The sequence below is a fragment of the Mytilus edulis genome, unplaced genomic scaffold, assembly GCF_963676685.1.
Source record: "Mytilus edulis unplaced genomic scaffold, xbMytEdul2.2 SCAFFOLD_607, whole genome shotgun sequence".
NCBI lineage: Eukaryota > Metazoa > Mollusca > Bivalvia > Mytilida > Mytilidae > Mytilus > Mytilus edulis.
In genome coordinates this window covers 1-27,688 of record NW_027267594.1, presented here as the reverse complement: position 1 = coordinate 27,688, position 27,688 = coordinate 1, and the positions used below count along the sequence as shown (strand labels likewise).

Genomic DNA, 27,688 nt, shown 5'->3' with positions numbered 1-27,688 from the left:
GCTCAGCACATGAAGTTCAACCATTTATTTGATCACTATTAATCACTATGACTATAAACGGTTGAGTACGATGAATTCCGTATATCTAAATCCAAAATAAAAATAACATAACACGATTTTGATTCACAGGAACCGTAGGAACCGTGTAATATCATTAAGTATAACCCGTGTTACAACGACTATAACCAGTTTTGAACATTGAAAAAATAATATATTAAACAATACAGGATAAATCCCTAAATTCAAACGGTGTATGAACTTTCACTACCGGTGTAATATTCTTTAACCTCTGGATACACCAAGATAACTAATATTTTAGGCTTACACTAGGTGGAACTGGCAAAAATAAGTGATGCGTCAATGCTAATTATTTAATCAAAGAGAAGAGCAGTAAAACATTCTTACATTAGAAAGACTAGTTACATTGAATGCACAGTAAACAACTTATTTACGACATCGATCTTTGCCAGAGTTGCTCAGTTGTAAATTGTAAATACACACTTTAACCTTTATAGCTGGTTACACTAAAAGCCATACAGTCAAAGATTCAGTACATGAAATACACTATAACATTAACAATACACGTCAAAAGGTAAGAGATTCAGTAGAAGAAATAAAGTAGGCATATTTCCAGGCTTGTCCATTTCGTCAGGATCTGAAACAAATTAGCAAAGAGTAATTCGCCATTTGAATTCAACAGTTGTTAAAAAAAAATGAATAAAAAAAAAGATTCATGACTTGTTGATATTTTATATTTATTTTTTTCAAACACGACTAATTTTAGCCATGGCGTTGTCAGTTTGTTTTAGATTTATGAGTTTGACTGTCCCTTTGGTATCTTTCGTCCCTCTTTTGGCTTTCACAAAACTGTCCTACTAATCATGCCGATTTTTTGTTACATTAATTGTAGTCCTATTCATGGACCACAAAATCGACAATATTGGATTGTTTACCATGCTAAGTTTAAAATAATAACGAATAAATAATTATTCTAATTCAGATCATAAAATATCACATAGCTGAGATGATATAACATGTTGTTACCCTAGGGAACATTGCAGTGATGGACAATAGAAAGTCAAAAGGTTTAAAGTGTGCTCTTTTTACCAACCATTTTGACTTTGCTATTCCAATTAATAATCTCCAAAGGTATTACAATAATTTTCGCAATATTTCTGTTATATATCTATAGTCTGGAAAGTTTTATTTGTTGTAGGTGGCGTTGGATTGGCTGTCGGTAACTCCGAGTACCCTCATATATCTGTACTATGTGTCTTTTTGTTTTGGGAATATACAAGTACCCGGCCACGTACACTATGTAGTATTTTTTTTTTTATCCATTTGATGAATTGAGCCTTGTTCAACTGATTTATATAGTTCGTTCTTGTGTTGTACTGTCACACCATTGTCCCATGTTAGGGATGGAGGGTTTGAATCCCGCTAACATGTTTTACCCCGCCACATTGTGTATGTGCCTGTCCGAAGTCAGGATCCTGTAATTCAATGATTGTCGTTTGTTGTGTTACAAGATTGGTTTTGTTTTGGTACTTACATTAGGCCGTTAGTTTTCTCGTTTGAATTGATTTACATTTGTACTTTCAAGGCCTTTTATAACTGACTATGCGGTATGGGTTTTACTAATTATTGAAGACCGTACGGTGACCTCAAGTTGTTAATTCTGTGTCATTTTGTGGAGAGTTGTCTCAATGGCAATCATACCACATAATTTTTTTATAGAGTCGTTTTAGATTACAATTTTTAAAATTATGTTATCAAGTGGAACACTGCAGATTGGGTGTCGTGAATTGATTAACTAACAAGAAGTAATTGTAACAGGATGCTGTTACGAAGTCTCCCAAACAAAGCACTCATATTTTATTAGATTTGTTTTATCATCCCATACAAAAATATATAAAGTTTAGAGGTGGGGATCTCTACTGTTTACAAGTTCTCAAACAGAAGGGTATGAGGTGACCCCATAGACTCCCCCTATTTGTTTTATAGTCCCATACAAGAATAAATATGGTTTAGGGTGGGGATCTCGACCGTTTCCAAGTTCTCAAACAAGAGTGGTTGGGTGACCCCTAGGGACTTCCCTTTTCTGTCATTTGATTTAATTTATTGTCCCATACAAGAATAAATATGGTTTAGGGGTCGGGATCTGGACCGTTTACAATTTTTCAATCAAGAGGGGTGGAGTGAACCAAAGGGACTTTCCTTTTATTTCATTTGATTTGTTTTATTATCCCATGCAAGAATATATATGGTTTAGGGATGGGGATCTGGACCGTTTACAAGTTCTCAAACAAAAGGGGTGGGGGTGACCCCCAGGGACTTCCCTTTTATTTCATTTGATTTTTTTAATTGTCCCATACAAGAATATATATGGTTTAGGGGTGGGGATCTGGACCATTTACAAGTTCTCAAATTAAAGGGGTTGGGGTGACCCCAAGGACTTCCCTTTTACTTCATTTGATTTGTTTTATTGTCCCATACAAGAATATATATGGTTTAGGGGTGGGGATCTGGACCGTTTACAAGATAATAGCACATTCCCAAATTGAAGGGCGGAGCTTACCCCCCCCCCCCCCCCGGACTCTCCCTATAGTTTTATTGTCCTGTGATCATTTCTGAAGACTGCATGTGTTTATCACTTACAGTTTTAAAGTTATAGTCATGTAAAAAAAAAATTAAATAAAATCCCATAGGGTTCTATAGTAAACCCCTCCCCTCTTTATGCCCCTCAAAATACCCCTTAAAAGACCTCAATGCACAAACGAAAGATTGATGGCCCGGCCCCCCTAGACATGTGACATAAAATATGAAGTAAATCTGACAAGCCGTTTAGGAGAACCGCTGCGGAAGAGGAAGGATAATAAAAATATTAAGAACTGACCAAAAACAATGTCGCCAAACTTTGTTTGGGAGACTTAATTACTATAAACATGATAAATGCATATTTATTTTTTTATATGTTTAAACATTTACGAATAGTTATCAAAGGTACCAGGATTATAATTTAGTACGCCAGACGCGCGTTTCGTCTGCATAAGACTCATCAGTGCCGCTCATATCAAAATATTTATAAAGCCAAACAAGTACAAAGTTGAAGAGCATTGAGGATCCAAAATTCCAAAAAGTTGTGCCAAATACGACTAAGGTAATCTATGCCTGGTATAAGAAAATCCTTAGTTTTTCGAAAAATTCAAAGTTTTGTTAACCGGATATTTATAAAAATTACCACATGATTGATATTCATGTCAACCGAAGTGTTGACTACTGGGCTGGTAATACCCTCGAAAACATTTGCAATACAATTCTATGATTTTCAACTGTATTATTTCGAAGCCTGTTTTATATTATTCATTTCATGCCCTGTATTTTCCCTGTTATCTGAAAAAGTTATTAACGTATTAAACTGTTATCATTCATATTTTTTTTTAATATAAAGGCAACTCCTATTTAATACACCGTGCAGTGAAGAGCTACTTACTTGTTAAAAATTTTCATTTCCGGCATCCATTTATACTTGTTGCAGGTTCTCCGCCAGTACCAGTGCTACTTCCTGACGTATCTTCAACGTACGGTAATCTCCCATTTATATTACCTCTACAATCAGTAATAGGGGGAAATAATGTTGTATGATTACTAGAACTACTATAAACTATTTTGATAAATTTTCAGAATATAGGCCGGTATTTCTGTAGAAATTTTAAAAATCGAACTCCAATGTAAGAGGGAGAAGTCCATAAAAAGTGACGAAAATCTAACGTTCGACGTTAACAACTTAAGGAGGTGTCCTAGTACAGTTTGGGACAAATACTAAAAAAAATTTAAATCTGGTGAAATTGTTGTTTTCATCGGTTATAAGTAAGCCAATTTTATTGTTAGATCCTTAAAAAGTACAAATATTTGGCCGAGATTGATTGTTACTTTCTTAACGTCCTGTAACAAGTATCCCATCAATGGTCAGGATGATAACAATTCAACAAATAATACAAAAGATACGTTATGTAATATAAGCCGTCCGAGACGTCTCGTAGGTCAAAGAAATTTAGACTGCCTTTGGTAAATGAGGAATTTGAGTCTTGCAAAATCCCACCTACAGATCTCTCAAAGAGTTGATACAGGTGTTCTTAACGTTCAGAGACACGAGGCATAGGATCTAACGTCCCCCGTTATGGCCACACAGGCTTCTTACTTCGACATCCCGCATAGCCAAATGGACATCACACTTTTAGCAAGGGTTTTACTACTGATGGGAAGAAGACCTGTTGTGTCTATTTTTCTATCACACTAATGTGAAACACGTTTCCGGTCCTACTCATTCTCAGCTCAGATAGTTTTTATCATCACTTGGCGTCCCTCTCCGTCTATACTTGTTTTTACAATAATCTTCAACATTACCAACAATTAACCATAGTGGTTATATTCAAGAATTGTCTATTATTTAGAATACAATATAAAGCAAGAACAAAAATGACATGGGACTAAAATCATGAACTCCTAGGAAAATTCAAAACGGAAAGTCCCTATTCAAATGGCAAAATCTAAAGATAATCAGCAAGGCAATTTCTGGGAAAATGTAAGAAGATAAAGAAAAACGGAAATGGAAAATAATAGCACCAATACAAGATCAACATTTTTATTTAAATTGGATATGGTAGTCTTCAATGTTTGAAATATTTCATTAAAGTATATTAAGTAGGTGAGTGATACATATTCTTCAGTGCCTCCAAGTAAGTATTTGTAATCGTTTTTACATTCGATATTCTGCCAGTCACCAAATATAATACTTAGACATTTAGTTTGCATTGTACCTACCCTGGTCCATAATTACACACTAAAAATACCCAATAATCAACGAAGTCGTATTCCGGAAGGTTTGTCATGGAGGGACAATTAGAAACTCCGCATCCTAATGCAGTACTCCCTGCCCAGATAATCTAAAAACACGAAAATGATAATAATGTGTCAAACGTATAAACTAATATAGATGCAGTTAAGCGACGGTTTTGATCAAATTTCGAGTGCATAAAATCACTGCTTTGAAACATCTACAATATACCGATGTACTCATTATTACAATAACTATGTATAAAAAAAAAACACAATACAAAAAATAAGAAATATGTTAAACTTTGAGACAACTATCGAAAATAGTTTAAATGAGAGAGATCGCAGCAATTATAAGTTACCGAATGGTCTTGCCAATGTAAAAATTCAATAACGTATAGTGAGCTACGTGTATCAACAAATGTACTCCTATACACAGGACATGTATTTATCAATTGATGAAAAATATTTTAAAAGTTGAAAGGACCACCTTGTGTATATTGTCCACGTGACATTGTGCATATAGTGTACATACAGAATTTGCTTGTGTGAATGTACGTTTGGTGTTTTGGAAGCACTTACTTGTGTGTAATGTCCACATGGTGCATTAGAACACATATTTGTATCGTAGTGAAATCCATTTTTCTCGTCGTCCCACGCTGTGAAACCGCTTTCAAGGACATCCGTGTTCATTGTGTCTGAAAATATTTAGTCTTAGATGCATCAATTAATTTTTTTAGTTGTAAGTGGCATTGAACTAGCAGTCGGTTAACTGCGAGTACTCTCAGAATTGTATCGTGTCTTTTGTTGTTTGGATGTACAAGTACCTGGCCACGTCCAATCATATTTTTGTCCATCTGATGAGTTGAGCCTTTTTCAACTGATTTTTATAGTTCGTTCTCATGTTATACTGTTATAGCACTGTCCAAGGATTCGGGGAGCTTGGGATCCCGCTAACATGTTTAATCCCGCAACATTGTGTATTGTGCCTGTCCCAAGTCAAAAGCCTGTAATTCAGTTGTTGTCGTTTGCCTATGTGTTATATATTTGTTTTTCGTTCATTTTTTGTACAGAAATAAAGCCGACAGTTTTCTAATTTGAATTGTTTCGGGGCCTTTTATAGCTGACTTTGCGGTATGAGCTTTCCTCGTTGTTGAAGGCCGTACGGTGACCTATAGTTGTTAATTTCTGTGTCATTTTTGTGGAGAGTTGTTTCATTGGCAATCATACTACATCTTGTTTGGTTACATACACGTAAATTTAATAATGTCTAACTACATACCATAGAAGTTTATTCCGAATCGGCCGAGGCGTCACAACAAGTTTGCAACCTCGTTAACATAAAGACTTAATTTTATATTCAAGATTGATTTTATTAACTGTTGTAAGTGACTTTGAACTGAGTTCTCTGTATATCCTTTTTTGTTGTTGGGATGTACATGTACCCGCTCACGTCCACTCTGTCCTTTTATCAAATGTATTTCTATTTATATTCTTATGATAAATGCCTTTTTCAACTGATTTCTATAGTTCGTTCTCATGTTGTAATGTTACACGACTGTCCTAGGTTAAAGGAGGGTTGGGATCCAGCTATCATGTTTTACCTCTCAGCATGCCTATCCCCATTCAGGATCCTGCAATTTAGGGGTTGTTTGATGCTGTGGGGCAAATTTGCCTCCCGTTCATTTTTTACATAAATTAGGCCGATAGTTTACTCGTTTGAATATTTTTTAATTTGTCATTCGTGAAAATTTGTCTCATTTATAATCGCACCACATTTCCTTTTTTTATATCTTAACTGGCTATCTATTATTGGTTACATGATAAAAATGTAATGTAAGAATTGAATGTCCCTTAAGTGCTGTGTAAAACTGTATAACGTGAGCACATGGTTTGTATGCTACTTTTTCCTTTGAGGAAAACTAGTTTTGAATTAAAAAAAAAATTAAAAATAGTTTGTTCGCTAAATCCTCTGTGTTTCATAATTTGCAGATAAATACATGTGAATATAACTTTACATATTATCGTAGCTTTAGAATGCCTTTCTTACATACTGGTTTGGACGTAAATGTTCTCCCCGACATAAGAGAATGTCGAAGGCGAGTTTGATCTAGCCGAGTTGTGTCCCCAGATACATTGGTTGGCATATTCTTGTGCTTTTGCTGCCAACTCATTATCCCAGTGCTACAACATAAAAAAAACCATGATTTGTTAAGGCGGAGATTTTCATTATATATTACTAAATTTATTTGCAGTTCAACGGATTCGTATTTTAGAATACAGTTATTCGACCTTTTTAACATATTTTTCTACGAGCGTGACTAACGCGTCTTTAATAGACGTAACGAATCTGTTCAAATAAGCAAACATCTGAGATGAATTTATTTTAATGAATGTAATTGCCGATGACAACCAAGTAACCCAATTTTAAATGAATCGTTTCTGATATTACTAATACTTAAACCAAATAATTCGCAACCATACTAATAAAAATAAAATTGAGAATGGAAATGGGGAATCTGTCAAAGAGACAACAACCCGACCATAGAGCAGACAAAAGCAGAAGGTCACCAACAGGTCTTCAATGCAGCGAGAAATTCCCGCACCCGGAGGCGTGCTTCAGCTGGCCCCTAAACAAATATATATACTAGTTCAGTGATAATGAACGCCATACTAAACTCCAAATTGTACACAAGAAACTAAAATTTAAAATAATAGAAGACTAGCAAAGGTCAGAGGCTCTTTACTCGGGACATGCGCAAAAATGCGATGGGGTTAAACATGTTTGTGAGATCTCAACCCTCCCCCTATACCTCTATCTAATGCAGAAAAGTAAACGCATAACAATACGCACATTAAAATTCAGTTCAAGAGAATTCCCAAGTCTGATGTCAGAAGATGTAACCAAAGAAAATAAACAAAATGACAACAATACATAAATAACATCAGACTACTAGCAGTTAACTGAAATGCCAGCTCCAGACTTCAATTAAACTGACCGAAAAATTATGTCTTCATCATATGAATATCAGGCACAATCCTCCCCGTGAGGGGTTTAGTATCATACCATCATTCATTACATATATGTAAACATATAAGTTTGATCCTCTACATTAATTCAAAGGCACATACGTACAATTAACGCTTGCCAAAACATTATTTTTGGAAAATAATGACAAGTTAACACAATTTGTGCATCTCTGATATTTTATAACTTTTCATGTCTTTGTAGACCCCCCCCCCCCCCGAACAAAAATCCCTTTCATGATGCACGAGAAGTCGCCAAAACTCTTAAATAAACTCATCATAGATACCAGGACTAAATTTAGTACATACGCCAGACGCGCGTTTCGTCTACAAAAGACTCATCAGTGACGCTCGAATCCCAAAGAGTTAAAAATATCAAATAAAGTACGAAGTTGAAGAGCATTGAGGACCAAAATTCAACCATCGTATCAAATGTACATTGCCGATACGTATCTAGTGTTATTGATGATTAAAGGGCGTTTGAGAAAGTATTTATCTATTATAAGTACAGTCGGTACCAGTATTTTAACTTCTAGAGTAAAAACTTCAGTTATGGAAGAGGGACGAAAGATACCAAAGGGACAATCAAACTCATAAATCTTAAATAAACTGACAACGCCATGACTAAAAATGAAAAAGACAAACAGACAAACAATAGTACACATGACACAACATAGAAAACTAAAGAATACTTAGTAAACAACACAATCCCCACCAAAAACTAGAGGTGATCTCAGGTGCTCCGGAAGGGTAAGCAGATCCTGCTCCACATGTGGCACCCGTCGTGTTGTTTATGGAAATGTCAGAACCAATTTGAAAAGTAAAACATTACCTAGAAAAAACATAGAACGAAATGTTTAAAAAAGGAAGACAAAGTGAATCTTGAGAAAGTCAAAAGGTATTCAAAATAAAATCATGAAATTCAAAAGAACGAACATTAGCAATAGCTATAGATGAGTGTCAGTGTTGCTGGGACAGCCAAGTCCAATTTGAAGCCATCTAGCTCATATTCAGATTTCACTTTCATAAAAAAAAAATAGCGTCACTGATGTAGACGAAACGCGCGTCTAGCGTCCTAAATTATAATCCTGGTACCGTTGATAATTATTATGGACCTCCATACTCTGAGATTGCAAAATTATCTGATGTGGATGGTACTATAACACAAAAAAACTGTTACTTACAAAGTAAAATCACCCTCATTTATTCAAATTCCCAAGCAGGCACATTTGTGTACAAAGAATCAGAAAGTATTTAGTTTTGTAAATTGTGTTGGATTTGATTAAGTACAAACAACTCAAGCTGTTGAATACACGACCCCTTCCGGAAAATATATTTGTCTTATTGGCGACTTTCAAACCATATCTTGTTTTAAAACAAGTTGTACGCTCATGGTGTTCGGACAAAAGCAGAGAAAACTTCACAAAGTTCCTTGCTTCAAAATCATCCGTGGATGCGCTATTTGGTATGCACTTTACTGTGCATATTTGTTTTTCTCGTAAAAAGACAGTAGGGAAAAGTCGTTCTTAAATAGATTATATCAATACGCAAGACGCGCGTTTCGTCTACACATCTGACGCTGAGATCAAACTAGATATAAAGCCAAACAAGCACAAATTTGAATGGCATTTAAGAGCCATTCTCTGTAAGGACCAAAATCACACCTATGTCACAGATTTTTACCATTCTTTGTACACGTACTACATAACTAATATAATTAACAACTAACACTTTAGAAATTAATTTTGGGCTTTGTTACTATGGAAATGGCGGCCATTTTGATTTTGGGCTTTTTTTTCAATGAAAATTCTAAAAAATTTCCTAAATATCAATGCTTTTTTCCCCTTAATCCTGACAGTAAAAGATGCAGACAGTTATCACATCTAAAAGCTGTTACCTTTGCCTTTCTAAAAATATATCACACATTTGGCTGACAATTGTGTTCATATGCTTATTTTCTATTGGAGAAGGGGGTGATTCTGACATCTAAATGAAAACCAAATTTCACCAAAATTCATTGAAGCTTTGACAAAATTTCCGAGATAGTTTATAGAAAATATTGCCAAAATCATAAAGATAAACCCCCCATTTAAAAATGAAAAAAAATTCAGGGATGTGTTTTTTGATTTAAGAAAAAAAATGTGGATTGAAAATTGAAAAAAATCAACTATGTGTCTATGAATTATCTCCCCTTATGGTTCTTCTTCATTGAAAACATAAAGGAACAACAGGAAGTACAAGGGTTAATGCCCAAAATAAAGTGCAGACGAAATGCAGACACTGATAAAACCATAATAATGTTGGTAAAAATAAGATATATCAAGGTAGATACTATGTAGTGCAGTTTCTCTCGAAAGTTTGTGGATTGTGATGAACTCATCAAGCTCGTGCCAAACACTGAAACAGTAAAACACAGACAGTGCATACCAAATATTTGCTATTTTGTCTGAGAATGGTCTAAAACCACCAGTAGCTCTAGATCTTTACATCAATATTGTATTTTTACCAGCCGTTTCAATTAAATGAAGAAGAAAAAACAATTCAAATTGTGCACGTCGCATGTTATGCCAACAAAAAGTTTTCATCTAGATATTGACCACATCCAGGATTCTGGACTCAAGTCGTTACCTTACAGAACTACATGTAGCCTTAAACTAGCAAGTAGCGGACCAAAGGAAAAGGATTTTATTCATCTTATTAACTAGACAGAATGTGAGTAATGGAAATATAAAGAACTTGACATGACCTCCCCCTTTTCCCCCTTTTATAGTTTTGATTAGTTTATGTAATATTTAAATTTTCATTATTATCTATTTGTTAAAACATTCTCAATTACTAAGACAATGCAAACATGTCTTTTAATGAAAAAAAGGAGCACTTTCTATGTATTAAATTAGTTTCAAAACAGATATTTAATTTACCTCCTTTCATGAGTGTAAGAATTGGGGTCTTATAATATTTATGTATTATTTACTTTTTACACATTTTCTATATTTTTAAAACAAATAATTATTCTGTACAATTCTAAGAAAAATAATTTTATAATTAAAATTTAGATTTCTGTAATAATTTGATTTCTTTTTAATGTTTGTCCTCCATTCTGTGATTTATAATCTATATTGTATTACCTTATTATTTTGTTTTCCACAGTTATTCTGCTTAAATTTGCATCCCATTATTCTCTATTTTAATTATGTTTGCTTACTTAAATCCAATCATAATGTTCATAATTATTTTTTAATTCAATAATTGGGCATTATGTTAATTATTCTTTGTTTGGTAAACCCTATTATAAGCACCTGAATGATAAGTGCATGGTTTTAATCTATTATTTTTACAATTTATGAATTATTTGATATTTATTTCAAAACAGTACTTTAGCTGTAAAATTGTCAAAACTTTAAAACTCCTATTTACATAACACTATGGTTGTGAATATAAATATATGATTTGCATTCAATATCACCCTTCCCACCCCTGCCTTATTGTGTATTCAAAATCCCCCCCCCCCCCCCACCCTGAGATTTGATAGGGTTTTTAAAACATCCTAAATAAGGAGTATCTTTTAACAATGTTTTGAAGCTGTAAATAACAAGCTTCCCAAAAAAAGTTATATTGAAAAACAAATATTCTAGAAAAAATTGTATAATGATAGAAAATAGATGAGTACTCTGTTGAACATTTATGTATGGTTTAGTACCTTTCACTTAAACAAATGTATAATTGGTATGCAATATTAATAAATCTTGAACAGCAATACATGTATAGATTAACACAGAACTTGTTTCAATGTTTAACTGTAGTTTTATAAATAATTGCTATAATTTTTTCCAGCATGTTGTACTTTGTTTCTGAAGAAAATAAGAATAGATGTCAATGATGCAGTACTTGAAGGGGAAATGAGGTAATAATAATATATTGTTTAAAAGTAATCCTTGTATCTCCACAAAAGGTTCAGCATGTGTTTAGCAATACTATTATGATATACATGTATGTCATACAAAGTCTTCACATACCAGAATAGAGACTAATTGCTACATTCCCTGAGTCAGGAAGGCTAGAAAAAAATATATTGGAGAGTCTTATCCTTTTCACAAATTGCACCTAATTTATTCAACAAATGATACTATAACTGTATCATAATAATGTTTATTTGTCTATGAAAAAAAAAGCATTTTAACAAAAACATGAAAAATTACAAAACTTATTTGCTGTTTACATTGCTGATTCTTATTTTTTATTCTCCATATAAATAAGCTGAATCAATTTAATTGTTGTGTAAATAATTATTATTCTTACATAATCAAAAATATAAATTTACTTCCCCTATAGAAAATATTTTGTTAAACTGCTAATGCCTTATATATTTAGTAAGATACAGTGATTGAATATGAAGGGAATTAATTGCTGTTTAAATTTATATCTTGCTATTTAATTTTTATTACAAGCAAATATTTCCGCTTATTATAGATGCTGTTAGCATTTAGATCCTGTTAGTATATACTATTAATTAAAATTTATTTTAAAGGTTAAATCAACAAGAAGAAAAGGGAATCTGCCAACATATCCAGAAAAGATGGAAACAACAGAAGATGTATGTTATCAGACCACATCAACCCACTTTAGTAATTTTTTTATTCTTCCAAAATTTTTTGGCAAATAATTTATCCCTGTATTTCCCCAAAACAATCCATTTAAGAAAATTTTATTTATACTATGAACTATAATTAACTTTGTATTTTATGCAATTGCTGAGCAATGCTATCTAACATCAAGACAGATTCAGATTCAATATTTTATAATAGTCTCACTACTTGAAATTCATAAATATACAGTACATACAGAGTATATACACAATATAAGACAGCCAATATACAAATATAAAACACAAGTACCAAGACATCTAACATAAGGGATATTTTCCAATTAACAAAGTTCCATAACTCATCAGTTGAAAGGTAAAATTTGTCACAATCAGAAGTGCTGACATCCATTATTCCTAAGGTTGTGTAATCATTGTAATAAATATTCCATTCTCAATTTTATTCATTTAAAGAAATTTATCAATGCAAACTGTTAATGAAAAGGTGTACAGAAAGTAAATGTTATATCAAAAATAATCATAAAATCATTGCATAGAATTGAACCCCTAGAAACTATTACTGGCAAAAAATGAAATATTTTTTTGCTGTATTATTGATAATGAATAATATCGCTACTAGAGATCAAAGAACATAGAAGTAAACAGTATAGGTCAGCCATGATCACTTAGAGTGAATATTTTATGTGCCCATAACTGAGTTATATTGTAGTTACAAATGTTCCTCTTTTTTTTTTTAAACTTTTCAAATAGTTATCAAAGGTACCAGGATGATAATTTAGTACGCCAGACGCGCGTTTCGTCTTCATAAGACTCATCAGTGACGCTCATATCAAAATATTTATAAAGCCAAACAAGTACGAAGTTGAAGAGCATTTAGGATCCAAAATTCCAAAACGTTGTGCCAAATACGGCTAAGGTAGTATATTCCTGGGATAAGAACATCCTTAGTTTTTCGAAAATTCAAAGTTTTATATTCAGGAAATTTATAAAAATGACCACATAATTGATATTCATGTCAACACCGAAGTGCTGACTACTGGGCTGGTGATACCCTCGGGGACGAAACGTCCACCAGCAGTGGCATCGACCCAGTGGTGTAAATAGTTATCAAAGGTACCAGGATTATAATTTAGTACGCCAGACGCGCGTTTCGTCTTCATAAGACTCATCAGTGACGCTCATATCAAAATAGTTATAAAGCCAAACAAGTACGAAGTTGAAGAGCATTTAGGATCCAAAATTCCAAAACGTTGTGCCAAATACGGCTAAGGTAGTATATTCCTGGGATAAGAACATCCTTAGTTTTTCAAAAATTCAAAGTTTAATATTCAGGAAATTTATAAAAATGACCACATAATTGATATTCATGTCAACACCGAAGTGCTGACTACTGGGCTGGTGATACCCTCGGGGACGAAACGTCCACCAGCAGTGGCATCGACCCAGTGGTGTAAATAGTTATCAAAGGTACCAGGATTATAATTTAGTACGCCAGACGCGCGTTTCGTCTTCATAAGACTCATCAGTGACGCTCATATCAAAATATTTATAAAGCCAAACAAGTACGAAGTTGAAGAGCATTTAGGATCCAAAATTCCAAAACGTTGTGCCAAATACGGCTAAGGTAGTATATTCCTGGGATAAGAACATCCTTAGTTTTTCGAAAATTCAAAGTTTTATATTCAGGAAATTTATAAAAATGACCACATAATTGATATTCATGTCAAAACCAGATTTATTTGACATATTCCTCAGAATTAACCAGGGGAAATAGCAATTTAACATGAATTCATCAGAAACCTTTTATTTTTCAGAGTGATGTAACACAGGCAAGAATTTAAGTGAATGAAACAGCATCACTTCTATAAGTAGCATCATGGAATTTTTATCACAGGTATTATTTAGACAGACTAAAAAGTGTTTTGCCTTGTAAATCACCAAAAACAGTTTCTCAATCAATATTTTAAATTTGTGTTTAAACGTTTTACTCAACCCCCACAAACTAGCTATATATAGGATCTCCCTTTTTTGGCAAAAAGGGGGGGGGGGTCATTTATCTAATAAAAAATCTTTTGTCCAGCTCCAGTCAACATCATTTGGGAATCTATACATGCTATACTTAATACCAATTTTAATGGTTACAAGTGATTATAACATCAATAGGCCAAAATAAGAGCCAAATTTTTCTTTTAATCAGAAATATTTATGCAATAGGGAGAAACATGACTCAGAAACAATACTTTTCTATTACTTTTTATAAATTGCTTATTTTTTGACTCATTTCAATGCAGTTTAAAAATTTATTCTTGAATTTTGGGGCTTCTTTAATGTGCCGAATCTAAACATGTATTAAGTTTTGGGATTTTGGGTCCCTTTTTTAAATTGGTCGATTGAGGGTCCAAAATTAAACTTTGTTTGATTTTATCAAAAATTGAATTATTGGGGTTCTTTGATATGTGAAATCTAACTGTCTATTTAGATTTTTAATTATGGGTCCCGTTTTCAAATTGATCTACATTAATAAGGTCCCAAGGGTCCAAAATTAAACTTAGTTTGATTTTATCAAAAATTTAATTCTTGAGGTTCATTGATAAGCCCAATTTAACTGTGTATTTCAATTTTTAATTTTGGGTCCCGTTTTCAAATAGGTCTACATTAAGGTCCAAAGGGTCCAAAATTAAACTTAGTTTGATTTTTACAAAACAGTAATGTAAGGGGTTCTTTTACATGCTGAATCTAACCATGTATTGTGATTTTTGGGTCCTGTTATCAAATTTGTCCATATTGAGGTCTAAAGGTTCCAAGTGATTTCATCAAACAATTGAATTCCTGGTGTTCTTTGATATGCTCAATCAAACTGTGTATTTAGATTTTTGATTTTGGGTCCAATTTTCAAATTGGTCTACATTATGTTCCAAAGGGTCCAAAATTAAACTTAGTTTGATTTTAACAAATATTGAATTCTTGGGGTTCTTAGTTATGCTGAATCTAAACATGTGTTTAGATTTTTGATAACATGTGTTTAAATTTTTGATTGTGGGCCCAGTTTTCAAGTTGGTCCACATCAAATTCCCAAATTTAACTTTGTTTGATTTCAACAAAAATTGAAATCTTGGGGTTCTTTGACATGCTGAATCTATTTAGAGTTTGGATATTGCACCATAATAGCTTAATTGTCAAATGTTTAATCACAATCCAAATTCAGAGCTGTATCAAGCTTGGTTCTATCTATGCAAATTGGTTAACACATTTTTATATGCCTAGGACGTATTATGGTATACAAATGTCCTCCGTCTGTCCGTCTGTCTGTCTGGCGTAAACATGTCGCACTGTAACTTGAGAAGACTTATCCAAATTTTTGGTGATGATTCAAAATGTTTATATTTAGAGTTATTGAATTTTTTTGGTATGAAAGTTTTTTTTTCCACATGTCGAGCTGTATCTCAGAAAATATTGATGATTATGGCATAAAACTTACACACAAGACGAAGGGAGTATCATGCACTCATGGCGCAGCAGTTTATTGAGTTCATGTCCGACATGTTGATGACCGATAGACAAACGGACAACGGTATGCCATAATAGTCCTGTAAATGATGTATAAAAAGTGCATAAATAATGCACTCAAAAGTTAACCATGAGAAAAACAAAACTATCTTTTGAATTTTGTGTAAGCATCAATCATTATGAAAAAATTATTTAAACTAGTAAAAATTGCTTTATACCTCATATTTGATTAAGTTTGTAAAATAAAATACTTTCTTTTTTTAGAAATAATCCAGCAGTTTCCAGATCATGAATTTCACCATGTTAATGAATTTTTACAAGCAGTTAGGATGAGGTGTATTTCAGAAGAAGAAAGGAGTTCCTAGAATATGTATTCTAAAAGTTCCAAATTTGTTTATTGTAATAGATTACTTGAAAGAATGAAGAAAATTATTACAACTGTTTTTCCACAAAATATAGAAGATGTCCTTCATTCACTAACAATGTAATTGAGTTCTAAGAACAGAAACCTCTGGTTCTTTTGTTGATTCATTGGAAAAGGCTGAATCTTAGCGCCACAAACAAAATATACTATCATTCTAGACACAGACCATGTTGTATAATTAAGTTTCTCAGATGATTCCAGACATAACTGAGAATAAAAATTATGTGACATCTAGCTGCAAAATAAAACTGATTTCAAGTTTTCTGTTGATCTCTTTTGTTAATGCCAATTATTTTGTCATAGTCGCATCTCAAGTTGCATGTTTTACCTGCATCTCTAGAAATGTATCCAACTGTCATACAAGTGAGTGGTTTAGCAAGCTTTAAAACCAGGTTTAATCCACCATTTCTACATTAGAAAATATCTGTACCAACTCAGGAATATGACAGCTGTTATTCATTCTTTTGACTTGTTTTAGCTAAGCTTTTGAATTTTGCCATTTGATAAGGGATTTTCCATTGTGAATTTTACCTTACTTTCATTTTGACCAAATCACTACTTTCACTTTAAACAATATTTTTTTTTCACATGTTTTACTTATTTCATTATATATATGCAACTGATAGGACCAATTAGATAGTAAGCATTTCAAAGAAAACAGTAGACAGAATACTTAGGAAGAAATACCCCTTATGATAATTGGGAACTATATTCAAAGGCCATGGAAAAAGGGAATTAATTGTGGTCTGAAGCCAACTGCAATGTTCTTTGTAATGTGTTTCCATAGCAACTGTTATTGATATTTATTTTGAATAATATTAGTTGTGTATCAAAACAATTCCTTATCAGTATGGTTTTACAAAGTTAAATAAGAAAAACTTTGAAATTGACGAATATAACCACTAACTTTCTTTTAATCTGCACAATGCAATTTCAAGTTTTGCCAAATTTCAGAAAATTTTGAACAATTTTTTTTTTTAACAACAAAAAACACACACCCAATCTTTTTCTTGGTAAAAGAGTGATATATGAAGATCATTTTGGAGGCATAACAATAAAATGTGACGTTGGGAAAAAAAATAAAATTATTTTGAAATTTACTAAAAAATGCCTTTTTCAGCAGTTTGAAAAAATGCAAAATCGGCACTTTTCAGATACAAGTTTTAATGTTTTGAATGGGTTCAAGACAATGTCTGTTTACTTTAATGTGTTGATCGAGACCTTTGTTTGTTCAGTATACCTATGATTTAGGCTAAAAATGTATATTTGTTAAAAATAATGAAAGTTGAAAAATGATGCATTTTGAGATTTTGCTACTCTGTTACTTGGCTTATATATATGGGACCTGTAACCATGGCAACAGAAACCCCAAAAACAAAAATGAAAGTTATTTTTGTTATCAGGGCATCATATGGGCTTAATATTGAAAAGATATTGAAAATCTGTGACATTGGTGTGAACAGTCCCATGAATTTCTTTGGTTTTTACAGAGAATGACTCTTAAGACCCCAAAAAAGTTGCCTTTTACGGCCTAGGTAAGACAGAAACCACACTAGGGGTGGCTATGACTTTAGAAAAAAATAGATTTTTTTTCCCCTGGTATGGTATCTATGATGAGTTTATTATCGAATATAAGAGGAGAACAACGACACTATAGAAATACTAAAATGTAATACATAAAAACGAACTATAAGATTACAAAAGCCATTTTCCTGACTATATCTATTCCTAGATTCCTGGGATAAAAAATACGTAGTTTTTCGAAAAATTCAAAGTTTTGTAAAATACGGGGCTTGAGGAATCTTCTGTTACTTGTGAAAAAAAGACACGAGAGCTAAGCGATGTGTAGTAGGTACTGCTGAATTTTCTGCGCACCATGGAAAAATTCTGGAATTGCCAGTATAATATCTGCAGGTCATAAAAATAACATAGCAACAAATAAACATGTACTAGAAAAACATTTGAAGTTATTTTGTTCTGTGGAAGGTAGAATGTAACTCGTATACTGAAAATAAACTGACATCCCTATGGCTAAAAATAATAAGACATACAGACAAATAAAATTACAGAAGACACAACATAGAAATCTTAAGACTAAGCAACACGAACCCCACAAAAAACTTGGGGTGATCTCAGGTGCTCCAGAGCAATTTCATGGCAACTTTGTAAGAGTAAACCAAAAGCAGACGACATATTATCAGATCCTTCATCTTTAAGTGTTGCTTCAAGGGCCAGACATCCACAATGTGTTAGTGGAGGAGAGTTTTTTAGTCCAAGTTATTGATGCATGCGTGAATGTGTATCCTGCTTTGCCGTCATCGAGTGTAAGAGTGTTCAGACAAGGCAACCAATGAACAAATGTCATTATATATGCTTCCGTTTTTGGATCTCGAAAATAACAACATGGGTATTATAAGATTGGAATGTGTAGGCTCCGGTCACAAGCCGAATCTGTAAAGGGGACTGCGATCTCTGATGTCATTCTATTTTAAGCAGATCTCGACCTTGATATTAACAAAATTCGTGTACGGTCCTATGACGGGGTTGCAAACATGGCAGGCAAGTACAGCGGTGTACAAGCGAGGACCTTTCAACTAAATCCAGAAGCAAATTATAACCGCTGTTAGGCACATGCCTTGAACCTTGCTCTAATACACAGCAGCAAAGATGTGTCTGTCGAAAAGATGTCAACAGTACAAGAAATCGCCTTTCCTTTCATAAGTCTGTAAAACGACTTCCTTAACATTTGTAATCCAAATTTTGTCCTTTTATTAACAAGGACAGTCATATTTAAAGGGAGTTGTTTTTCGGAATTTAACTGTTCATGTTTGTTTTCTCAATGTCACTATTTCGTATTCCTTATTAGGGTAATATGCCACATTCTATTCATTGCATACAAACCAGTGTTTCTAACTTTTTATTATTCAAAAAGCTTTTTTTTCCATATTTAAGGGGTTTTTCTCACAAAATCATGATCTTTTCAGAGTCCCTACTGTGTATTTCTCCTCATGTATTATTAATACTTTTTAAAATAGAAAGTCCGTAAAAAGTAAAATAAATATGCAATGTCCCCAATTAAATGGTCAATCAAATCATAGAACATGGACATAACGACGGAATGCACAAGTACAGAGTCACGTCAAAAGCACATCACCATAAACCGACCAAACAGTAAAAGTAATATTCATTACGGCAAATAAAAGAATAATATAACAAGTGAGTACGATCGTAATCAACGTCAGTACCAAGAATCTATCCAATCCTGTATTATTTGGGAAGTTGATGCGGAATCTTAATCTGCATAGTCTTGATAAATATCTTTCGATGAATATGTTTGTCGACGTACCCCTAGTTTGGGTCAAATACTCAAATACTAATGACGTTTTATATCCCATAGTTAGGTGAAGTTTGTATATTACTTCTAAGTTGGCCCAAATTGATAATTTCAAAGGACAAATCGTCTCCTTTGTTATAGATTCCGTTACCGAGATGACTATGTCAAATTCGATGTACAAGTATCAAATTGAGTCGGATGGAGTCGATCTGTTGTTTTTCTAATTTCTATATATAGCTAGTTCTGGGGGATATATTAATGGATCACAATCAGAAATGTTCGGATTGTTAATGAAAAGAACATCATCAATATATCTGAATGTAGAACTAAATAACCTGGCCTGTTTGATCTTTTTGTTTTTTTAAAGTGTACGAAGGAACTCCGATTCATATGAAAATTAAGAGGAGGTTGGTAAGGAATGGCGCACAGTTCGTTCCCATAGGAATGCCGACAATTTGTTGAAAAAGACAACCTAAATTCAACAAATATGTTGTCAACAGGAAATTCCACCATACTGATCGTTTGTTCTGTGAAGCATATTTTCCCTTTTGTGTTCACTATTAAAAAAACATATCGTATGGTACATTTGTATCCCTAAATGTATAGTGTATGCTACCCATTTTATGTTGAAATGCAATGTGGATTATTTCTTTTACGGGATTCTCAATTTTACATGAGGAAAAATAAAGCCAACAGTAGTTTACTGCTGTTCGAAAGCGGTTTAAAAAAATCTGGGTTACAAACTTGACTGATGTAAACACATCAAATTTAAGAGGAAAACAACGAAACACTGAAGTGTAACCAAAAAAAAACGAACAACAATGCAACACACACATAAACATAAACGAGCTATAAGATAACAATTGCCATTTTCCTCACTGCTCTTCAACTTCATACTTTATTTGGCCTTTTTAACTTTTTTGGATTCGAGCGTCACTGATGAGTCTTTTGTAGACGAAACGCGCGTCTGGCGTATAAACAAAATTTAGTCCTGATATCTATGATGAATTTATTTAGTACTGGACATTTAAGGAAAAAAATGTGAGATGAATCTTTTTTTTTTTTTCTTAGCGAACCTCCCGCTTTTCTGTAAAAAGTGGTTTACACGTTTGAAAAATATAAAGTTTGATTGAACTAATGTCAGAAAAAGATCGGGATTAAAAATTATCCAGAAATTCTTTATGAGCTGTCTTTTTTTAGAATCCACATAAGGGGAATACCACTACACGAGTATACAGTTTCGCTGTATTTCTGAAGACCCTCTTGCACTGCAGACAAATTTTGTCATTCAAATAGACAACTCTTTAGACAAACATGCAGATGAGCCGGCAATGTACCGTTGTTTGTACGGAAAATTGTGAAGCTTAGATACCCATTACAAGCAGGGTATTTCCTGCGGTTTTTATACAATGTAATGTTCATGAAGACTTATGATTGGCCAAAATCGGTTTCATAAGTCCAAAACAATAATCTACGACAAGTAAGAGTCCTGAAATTTTGACCCCTTCCTATATTCCCATGTACCATAAATACGCTAATATGGCAACAAATACGAACCTTATTTCAACATATAAGTTAACCTTTATATTATTCAAGAGCACTAAAGGGATTTTTGATAAAAATCAACTCAACAAGTCTATCATAACATTGTTCATAATCCCTGTAAAACAATTGAAATATTGTGAACGATAAACGATTTTGTTCGGGATATATAAGTACGCAGCTACGTCCGATTATAACGGGTGTAGGGAGTATTAACCCTTTAAGGGTCCCTAGGTTGCCTGTTGCAAGGTAGAATATCCGGTCGAGGAGATGAAAAAAAACTGCATTTTGTCTTAATTATATCTTTTCAGTTTTCACATTTGTCATTCCATAAATTATATGATATTTTAAATTTGATGAAAGCCCAAAGGTGGGAAGTTGCTTTGATCTCGAATGAAGGGCTATTTCGCGCAAACGTAACGCGCAGTGCCGTATAATACTTTAAAAAATGACACATTTGGTAATGTCGTGCGTGCTGACTTATTTGAATGCCTTGATGATTTTTGGTCTGAAAATGAAAAATTAATGATCACATTTTTTACGCATGCACTATTATAAAAAAAAAATGTTCCACAAGCTATGTATATCCCTATAACTCGTCAGAATTACAATTTATTCATATCAAGATGTGGTAGCTGAATTTGTATCCTAAATTTTGTCATTGTTATACGACATAATTAAATTTTTACCAGATTTTATTAGAAATGTGTATAATCACAATCAAACCTTTTTAAGAACGGCACTGTTCATGCTTAAAATGTATTTTTTATTAGCAGTATGATTCACTCAAATAATCCCCTCACAACGATGGCCTCAATTTATATTTCAAGTAGACTGACCATCGAATTTATTACCCTTATAATAATACTACATGTACATATACTTAACTTACAAGAAATGGTCGGAATAACTAGCTCGTATTATGCATCGTGATTTATTTCCTGCAATCTATCACGAGTCTTCTTGTTAGTTGTAAACTTGCTATGTTGGGACAATACGAAGTACATATAAGTACCAATTATCAGGTTGTCTGCAGCTTCATATTTTACGAGGGGGACAGTTTTTAGTGGTCTTTAGTTTCTGATATTGTTGGTCGTCATTATATTTTGTTAGCAGCACATGTGTCATCGTATGTGTCCATGTGGTAACTATTCAACCTTTACTGAGATACAATAATTACTTACCATGTTTGCCATATTCGAAGCTGGAGGTTGGACCTGTTGTCGTGCAACATTGTGAAGATTCACGATTTGCTCGCTTTGTGATACAGACAAACCACTCCCGGTACTTCTACGATACAACTTTAGCGAACGTGGTGCGTTGACAGCTGGGCCTGTGTGCTTCATCCCTTCTCCGGTTTTTATAATTTCACCATTTGGCGTGGATTTGTTCTCTTTTTCTAATCGCAAAATAGGATTCCCTAATTTTCTAACAAACGTGTCATTGGATACACTTAACGCTGGCATTAAACATATGGAAATGACGATTGCAAAGGCATACAAATTCATCTTAATAGAATGGAAAACAACCGTCTAAGCTTGCTTTGTATGTTCTATTAAAAGTCGGTTAAAATTGGAATATTTATACCAAAGGTTGACAAAGGAATTTATGCTGATTGCGCTTTTTTCCGTTTTCATGTATTTGCTTAGTATTTGCTCTCTCGCATTGAATATTACATAAGATTGAGAATGGAAATGGGGAATGTGTCAAAGAGACAACAGCAGAAGGTCATCAATAGGTCTTCAATGCATGGCTAGTTTATATTTCATTTCGTTTATTCAAATAGTAATTAAAAATAGTGAAATTAAGTCTTAATTTGTCTTTTTTAACACTATGTCACGTTTGTCTGATATTGCACTGACGAATACATTAGAAGAATAAGATTCTATATAAATTGACGTTCATCAATTAAACGTCAACCTAACCATTTGCACTTATAAGGTACTAATAAAATAAAACGTTATAGTTCTCACGCTTTTCTTCGATTTAAATTGACAATTAAATCTTTAATAGACAATGAAGCCGGCCACGCCTTTCTTAAAATTACACGATTTCCAAGGTTAAGCAAATATAACATGCAATGCGTTGATCACCAGTTGTTTGTGTCGAAATAATCATAGCTTTTAAGCTATGTCATGATTAAAAATAAATAATGTTTAAAAGTGCACTAAGTTTTGATGTAGAGCAGACAAAACAAAATTGGTGTAATCAGAATTTCAAAAAGGTTTATTGATTTTAAATAAAGCTTTTAAGTTTCTAGTTTTAATTTATATCTGTCATCGCGGTCCCTTTGAGAGCGTACTGTGCTATATTGGCTTTGCTCATAGTTGTTAGCATCTTCGTCATTCTATTTGATCTCTGTTGATCACTGTCTCATTGGCAATCAGATCGCATCTTCTTGTTTTTATAATGAAACGAATAATTGCTAAAGATCTCAACGATTTAAGACAATAGTGCCTTTGAAACGGAAAAAAATCAAAATAAGAAGTATCATCAAATGGCAAAATTTAACGCTCTACACATTAAACGAATAGAATACAACTGTCAAATTCTTGATTTTGAGCAAAGTGCTAAACCTCTCACACGTGAGAGGTTCAACGCTATAAAACCAGGTTCAATCCACCGTTGTTATACGCCCGTCAAAATTTTGACGGGACGTATTATGGTATACAAATGTCCGGTGTCCGTCCGTCTGTCCGGCGTAAACATGTCGCACCGTAACTTGAGAAAATAAGATTTAAACTTTTTGAGTTACGGCACTTTATAACTAAAACAGGGGTGTGTTTTTTTCACATGTCGCACTGTATCTCCATAACGATTCTTGATTATGACTTAAAACTTTAAACACTTCTTAGTTATATTAATCTCAATATCTGTATACTTTTTGGTGATGATTCAAAATTTCATTTTTGAGTTATTGAGTATTTTGTAAAAAAGGGGGAGGGTTTTTTTACATGTCGCGCCATATCTCAAAAACTATTTATGACTATTGCTAAAAACTTTACACATGTCTTTGTTATATTAATCTCAATATCTGTATTTTTTTGGTGATGATTCAAAATTTCATTTTTGAGTTATTAGTATTTTGTAAAAAAGGGGGAGGGTTTTTTTTACATGTTGTGCCGTATCTCAAAAACAATTTATGATTATTGCTTAAAACTTTACACACTTCTTTGTTCTATTAATCTAAAGATCTGTATACTATTTGGTGATTATTCAAAATTTTATTTTTGAGTTATTGAGTATTTTGTAAAACAGGGGAGGGTTTTTTACATGTCGCGCCGTATCTCAAAAATAAGTTATGATTATTGCTTAAAACTTTACACACTTCTTTGATATATTAATCTAAAGATCTGTATACTTTTTGGTTTTGATTCAAAATTATATTTTGGTAATATTTAGTTTTTGTAAAAAAAACAGGGTGGGGGGTTTCACATGTCCCGCCGTGTCTCTAAAACAATATATGGTTATTGCTAAAAACTTTCTCATAAACTATTTATGATTATTGCATAAGACTTCCACATAAGACGTCGGGCGTATCATGCGCTCATGGCGCAGCTGTTTATTTACATTTGAAAATGCATGTACCAAGTCAGGAATATGACAGTTGTTGTCGATTTGTTTGATGTGTTCTATTATTTGATTAGGGACTTTCCGTTTTTATACGCCCGTCAAAATTTTGACGGGACGTATTATGGTATACAAATGTCCGGTGTCCGTCCGTCTGTCCGTCTGTCTGTCCGGCGTAAACATGTCGCACCGTAACTTGAGAACAACTTATCCAAATTTCATGAAACTTAACATAGTTGTTTCTTATGATGGTCAAATGATCTGTATACTTTTTGGTGAAAATTAGATTAAAACTTTTTGAGTTACGGCACTTTGTAACTAAAACAGGGGTGTGTTTTTTTCACATGTCGCACCGTATCTCAAAAACGATTCTTGATTATGGCTTAAAACTTTAAACACTTCTTAGTTATAATAATCTTAATATCTGTATACTTTTTGGTGATGATTCAAAATTTCATTTTTGAGTTATTGAGTATTTTGTAAAAAAGGGGGAGGGTTTTTTTTACATGTCGCACCATATCTCATAAACGATTTATGATCATTGCTTAAAACTTTACACATGTCTTTGTTTAATTAATCTAAAGATCTATATACTTTTTGGTGATGATTCAAGATTTCATTTTTGAGTTATTGAGTATTTTGTAAAAAAGGGGGAGGGTTTTTTTTACATGTTGTGCCGTATCTCAAAAACAATTTATGATTATTGCTTAAAACTTTACATACTTCTTTGTTATATTAATCTAAAGATCTGTATACTTTTTGGTTTTGATTCAAAATTTTATTTTAGTGATATTTAGTTTTTCGAAGAAAAAAAAACAGGGTTAGGGGTTTCACATGTCCCGCTGTGTCTCAAAAACAATATATGGTTATTGCTTAAAACTTTCTCAGAAACTATTTATGATTATTGCATAAAACTTCCACACAAGACGTCGGGCGTATCATGCGCTCATGGCGCAGCTGTTTTCCTTTATATTAGTATATATTGTGAAATATTTGATTTCTGATTTATGAGTTTGACTGGCCTTAACCACAAGATTAAATTGAGGGTTTTTTTCTTTTACGTTTCGTTTTTGTATGTATAAATGTATAATATATATTTTAGAAAATGTAGACCGTAATCGGATTGCCGACCCTCACTTATTATAACAATACTGATCGACTTTTCTTAAGCAACATTCTATCACTAAAATTAATCCAAAATAATTCAACATTTCTTTAAAGTGCTTGATTGTTTTTGGAGTTAATGACGATGATCAATAACCACCAAAGACCTACATCTACATGTGTAGTGGATCGAATGAAAGATTTGTGTGGTAGTGAAGCATATAGACAGTTATATTCTCATAAATGTTATGATGGTATAATACTATACACCTAACGGGAGGGATTGTACTTGATATTCATGTGATGAAGAAATAAATCTACCTCGGGAATAGATACCTTAGATATTTGGCAGAAGTAATTTTTGGTCCTGAATGCTCTTCAAATTCGTACTTCATTTTGGCCTTTTAAACATTTTTTGATTCGAGCGTCACTGATGAGTCGTTTATAGACGAAACGCGCGTCTGACGTATATATAAAATGTTAACCCTGGAGTTTATGATGAGTTTATTTTCAATCAGTTGAATTGCGGTTTGGAGCTGGCATGTAAATAAACTCATCATATATACCAGGACTAAATTTAGTATATACGCCAGACGAAAGCCGTGGTGTAGTGGTTAGTGCATCTGACTACTAACACCAAGGTTCTTGGTTCGATTCCTGTCTGGGATGAAAATTTCAGGGACTGAAATTTCGGCTCTCCCTTGACACCATTTGCGAGTATGGTCTTGAGGAAACGATGATAGTCCGTCGGAAGAGGACAATTAATGGCTGAACCGTGTTAAGAGAGAACCATATCTCTTGCACGTTAAAGACACCCTTGTAGATTTCGAAAAAGAGCAGGCTAATGCCGCTACAAGGCAGCACTCGCACCCGCAAAGTGGAAAGGGATTAATATAAGTTGCAAAACTTGTTTCCCAATCCACTATAAATAAATATGTTTAAACTAAGGGAGATTTTTTTTTACCTAAATTGCCGTCCTGACTTTTTTTTTTTTTTGCAAGTGTCAAATCCGGCCTTTTTTTTACTCAAAACTCCTGTCCTGTCTAATTTTTTCAAATTTTATCCTAGCCCCCCACCCCCATAAAAATCAAATGGTAGCTCCATAAGACGCGCGTTTCGTCTACAAAAGACTCATCAGTGACGCTCGAATCCAAAAAAGTTTAAAAGGCCAAATAAATTACGAAGTTGAAGAGCATTGAGTTGCAGTCTGGAGCTGGCATGTAAGTAACTACTAGTAGACCTTTGTTCATTTAATGTATCATTGTCATTTTGTTTGGTTTCTTTTGTTACCTATTTTAACGTCGGACTCGGAATTCTTTTGAACTGAGTTTTACTGTGCGCATTGTTGTGTGTTTGTTTTTTCTACATCGGCTAGAGGTATAGTAGTCCAGTCAAACTAAGATTTAACCTCAAACTAATTGCAACAGAAAATATTTAAATCTAATCTATAGCAGTACGCCCTTTATATACACAGACAAAAAGTGCCATAAAATCTAACTCGAGGAAAACGCAAAATCAGCATTTTTAATTTCCTATGGAAATTTACTATGGAAGGGGAGATAACTCTTGCAAAAATAAGTCTTTTTTTGGTCAGTTTTGGTGGTTTTTCTTGAAATTTATTAAAGTATGATACTTTAATGGGGTTAAAAGTTTGTATTTGACTAAATTATATAATCTTCGGCTCATGAAATGTACAAAACCGAAGTATTATGGGTAGTTTTATTTTTGTCATGCATTTTTC

At 33.2% G+C, this 27,688-nt stretch overlaps 1 protein-coding gene and 1 long non-coding RNA gene across 2 annotated transcripts; one reads left to right on the top strand and one right to left on the bottom strand.

Annotated features, from left to right (window-relative positions):
- Positions 1-357: 357 nt before the first annotated feature.
- LOC139505663 (GLIPR1-like protein 1) lies at positions 358-22,833 on the bottom strand. Its single transcript, XM_071295147.1, has 6 exons — positions 22,458-22,833; positions 6,891-7,020; positions 5,419-5,534; positions 4,825-4,946; positions 3,494-3,609; positions 358-655 (listed from the first exon to the last, which is right to left on the bottom strand). Exons 1-5 carry the CDS (start codon positions 22,779-22,781, stop codon positions 3,507-3,509), a joined length of 795 nt encoding a protein of 264 aa, XP_071151248.1. The 5' UTR covers positions 22,782-22,833; the 3' UTR covers positions 358-655; positions 3,494-3,506.
- Positions 9,685-16,470, top strand: LOC139505664 (uncharacterized). Its single transcript, XR_011659812.1, has 5 exons — positions 9,685-10,575; positions 11,698-11,767; positions 12,392-12,457; positions 14,281-14,360; positions 16,238-16,470. It is a non-coding gene; the product is annotated as an uncharacterized lncRNA (long non-coding RNA).
- Positions 22,834-27,688: the final 4,855 nt, after the last annotated feature.

What these genes read in the sequence shown, in the direction of transcription:
- LOC139505663 (XM_071295147.1), bottom strand. Translation starts at nt 22,781, where the DNA reads ATGAATTTGTATGCCTTTGCAATCGTCATTTCCATATGTTTAATGCCA. An exon ending in GAACATTTACGTCCAAACCA is followed by an intron (nt 5,535 to 6,890) that starts GTATGTAAGAAA and finishes AAATATTTTCAG; the next exon opens with ACACAATGAACACGGATGTC. An exon ending in CATGTGGACATTACACACAA is followed by an intron (nt 4,947 to 5,418) that starts GTAAGTGCTTCC and finishes TCGTGTTTTTAG; the next exon opens with ATTATCTGGGCAGGGAGTAC.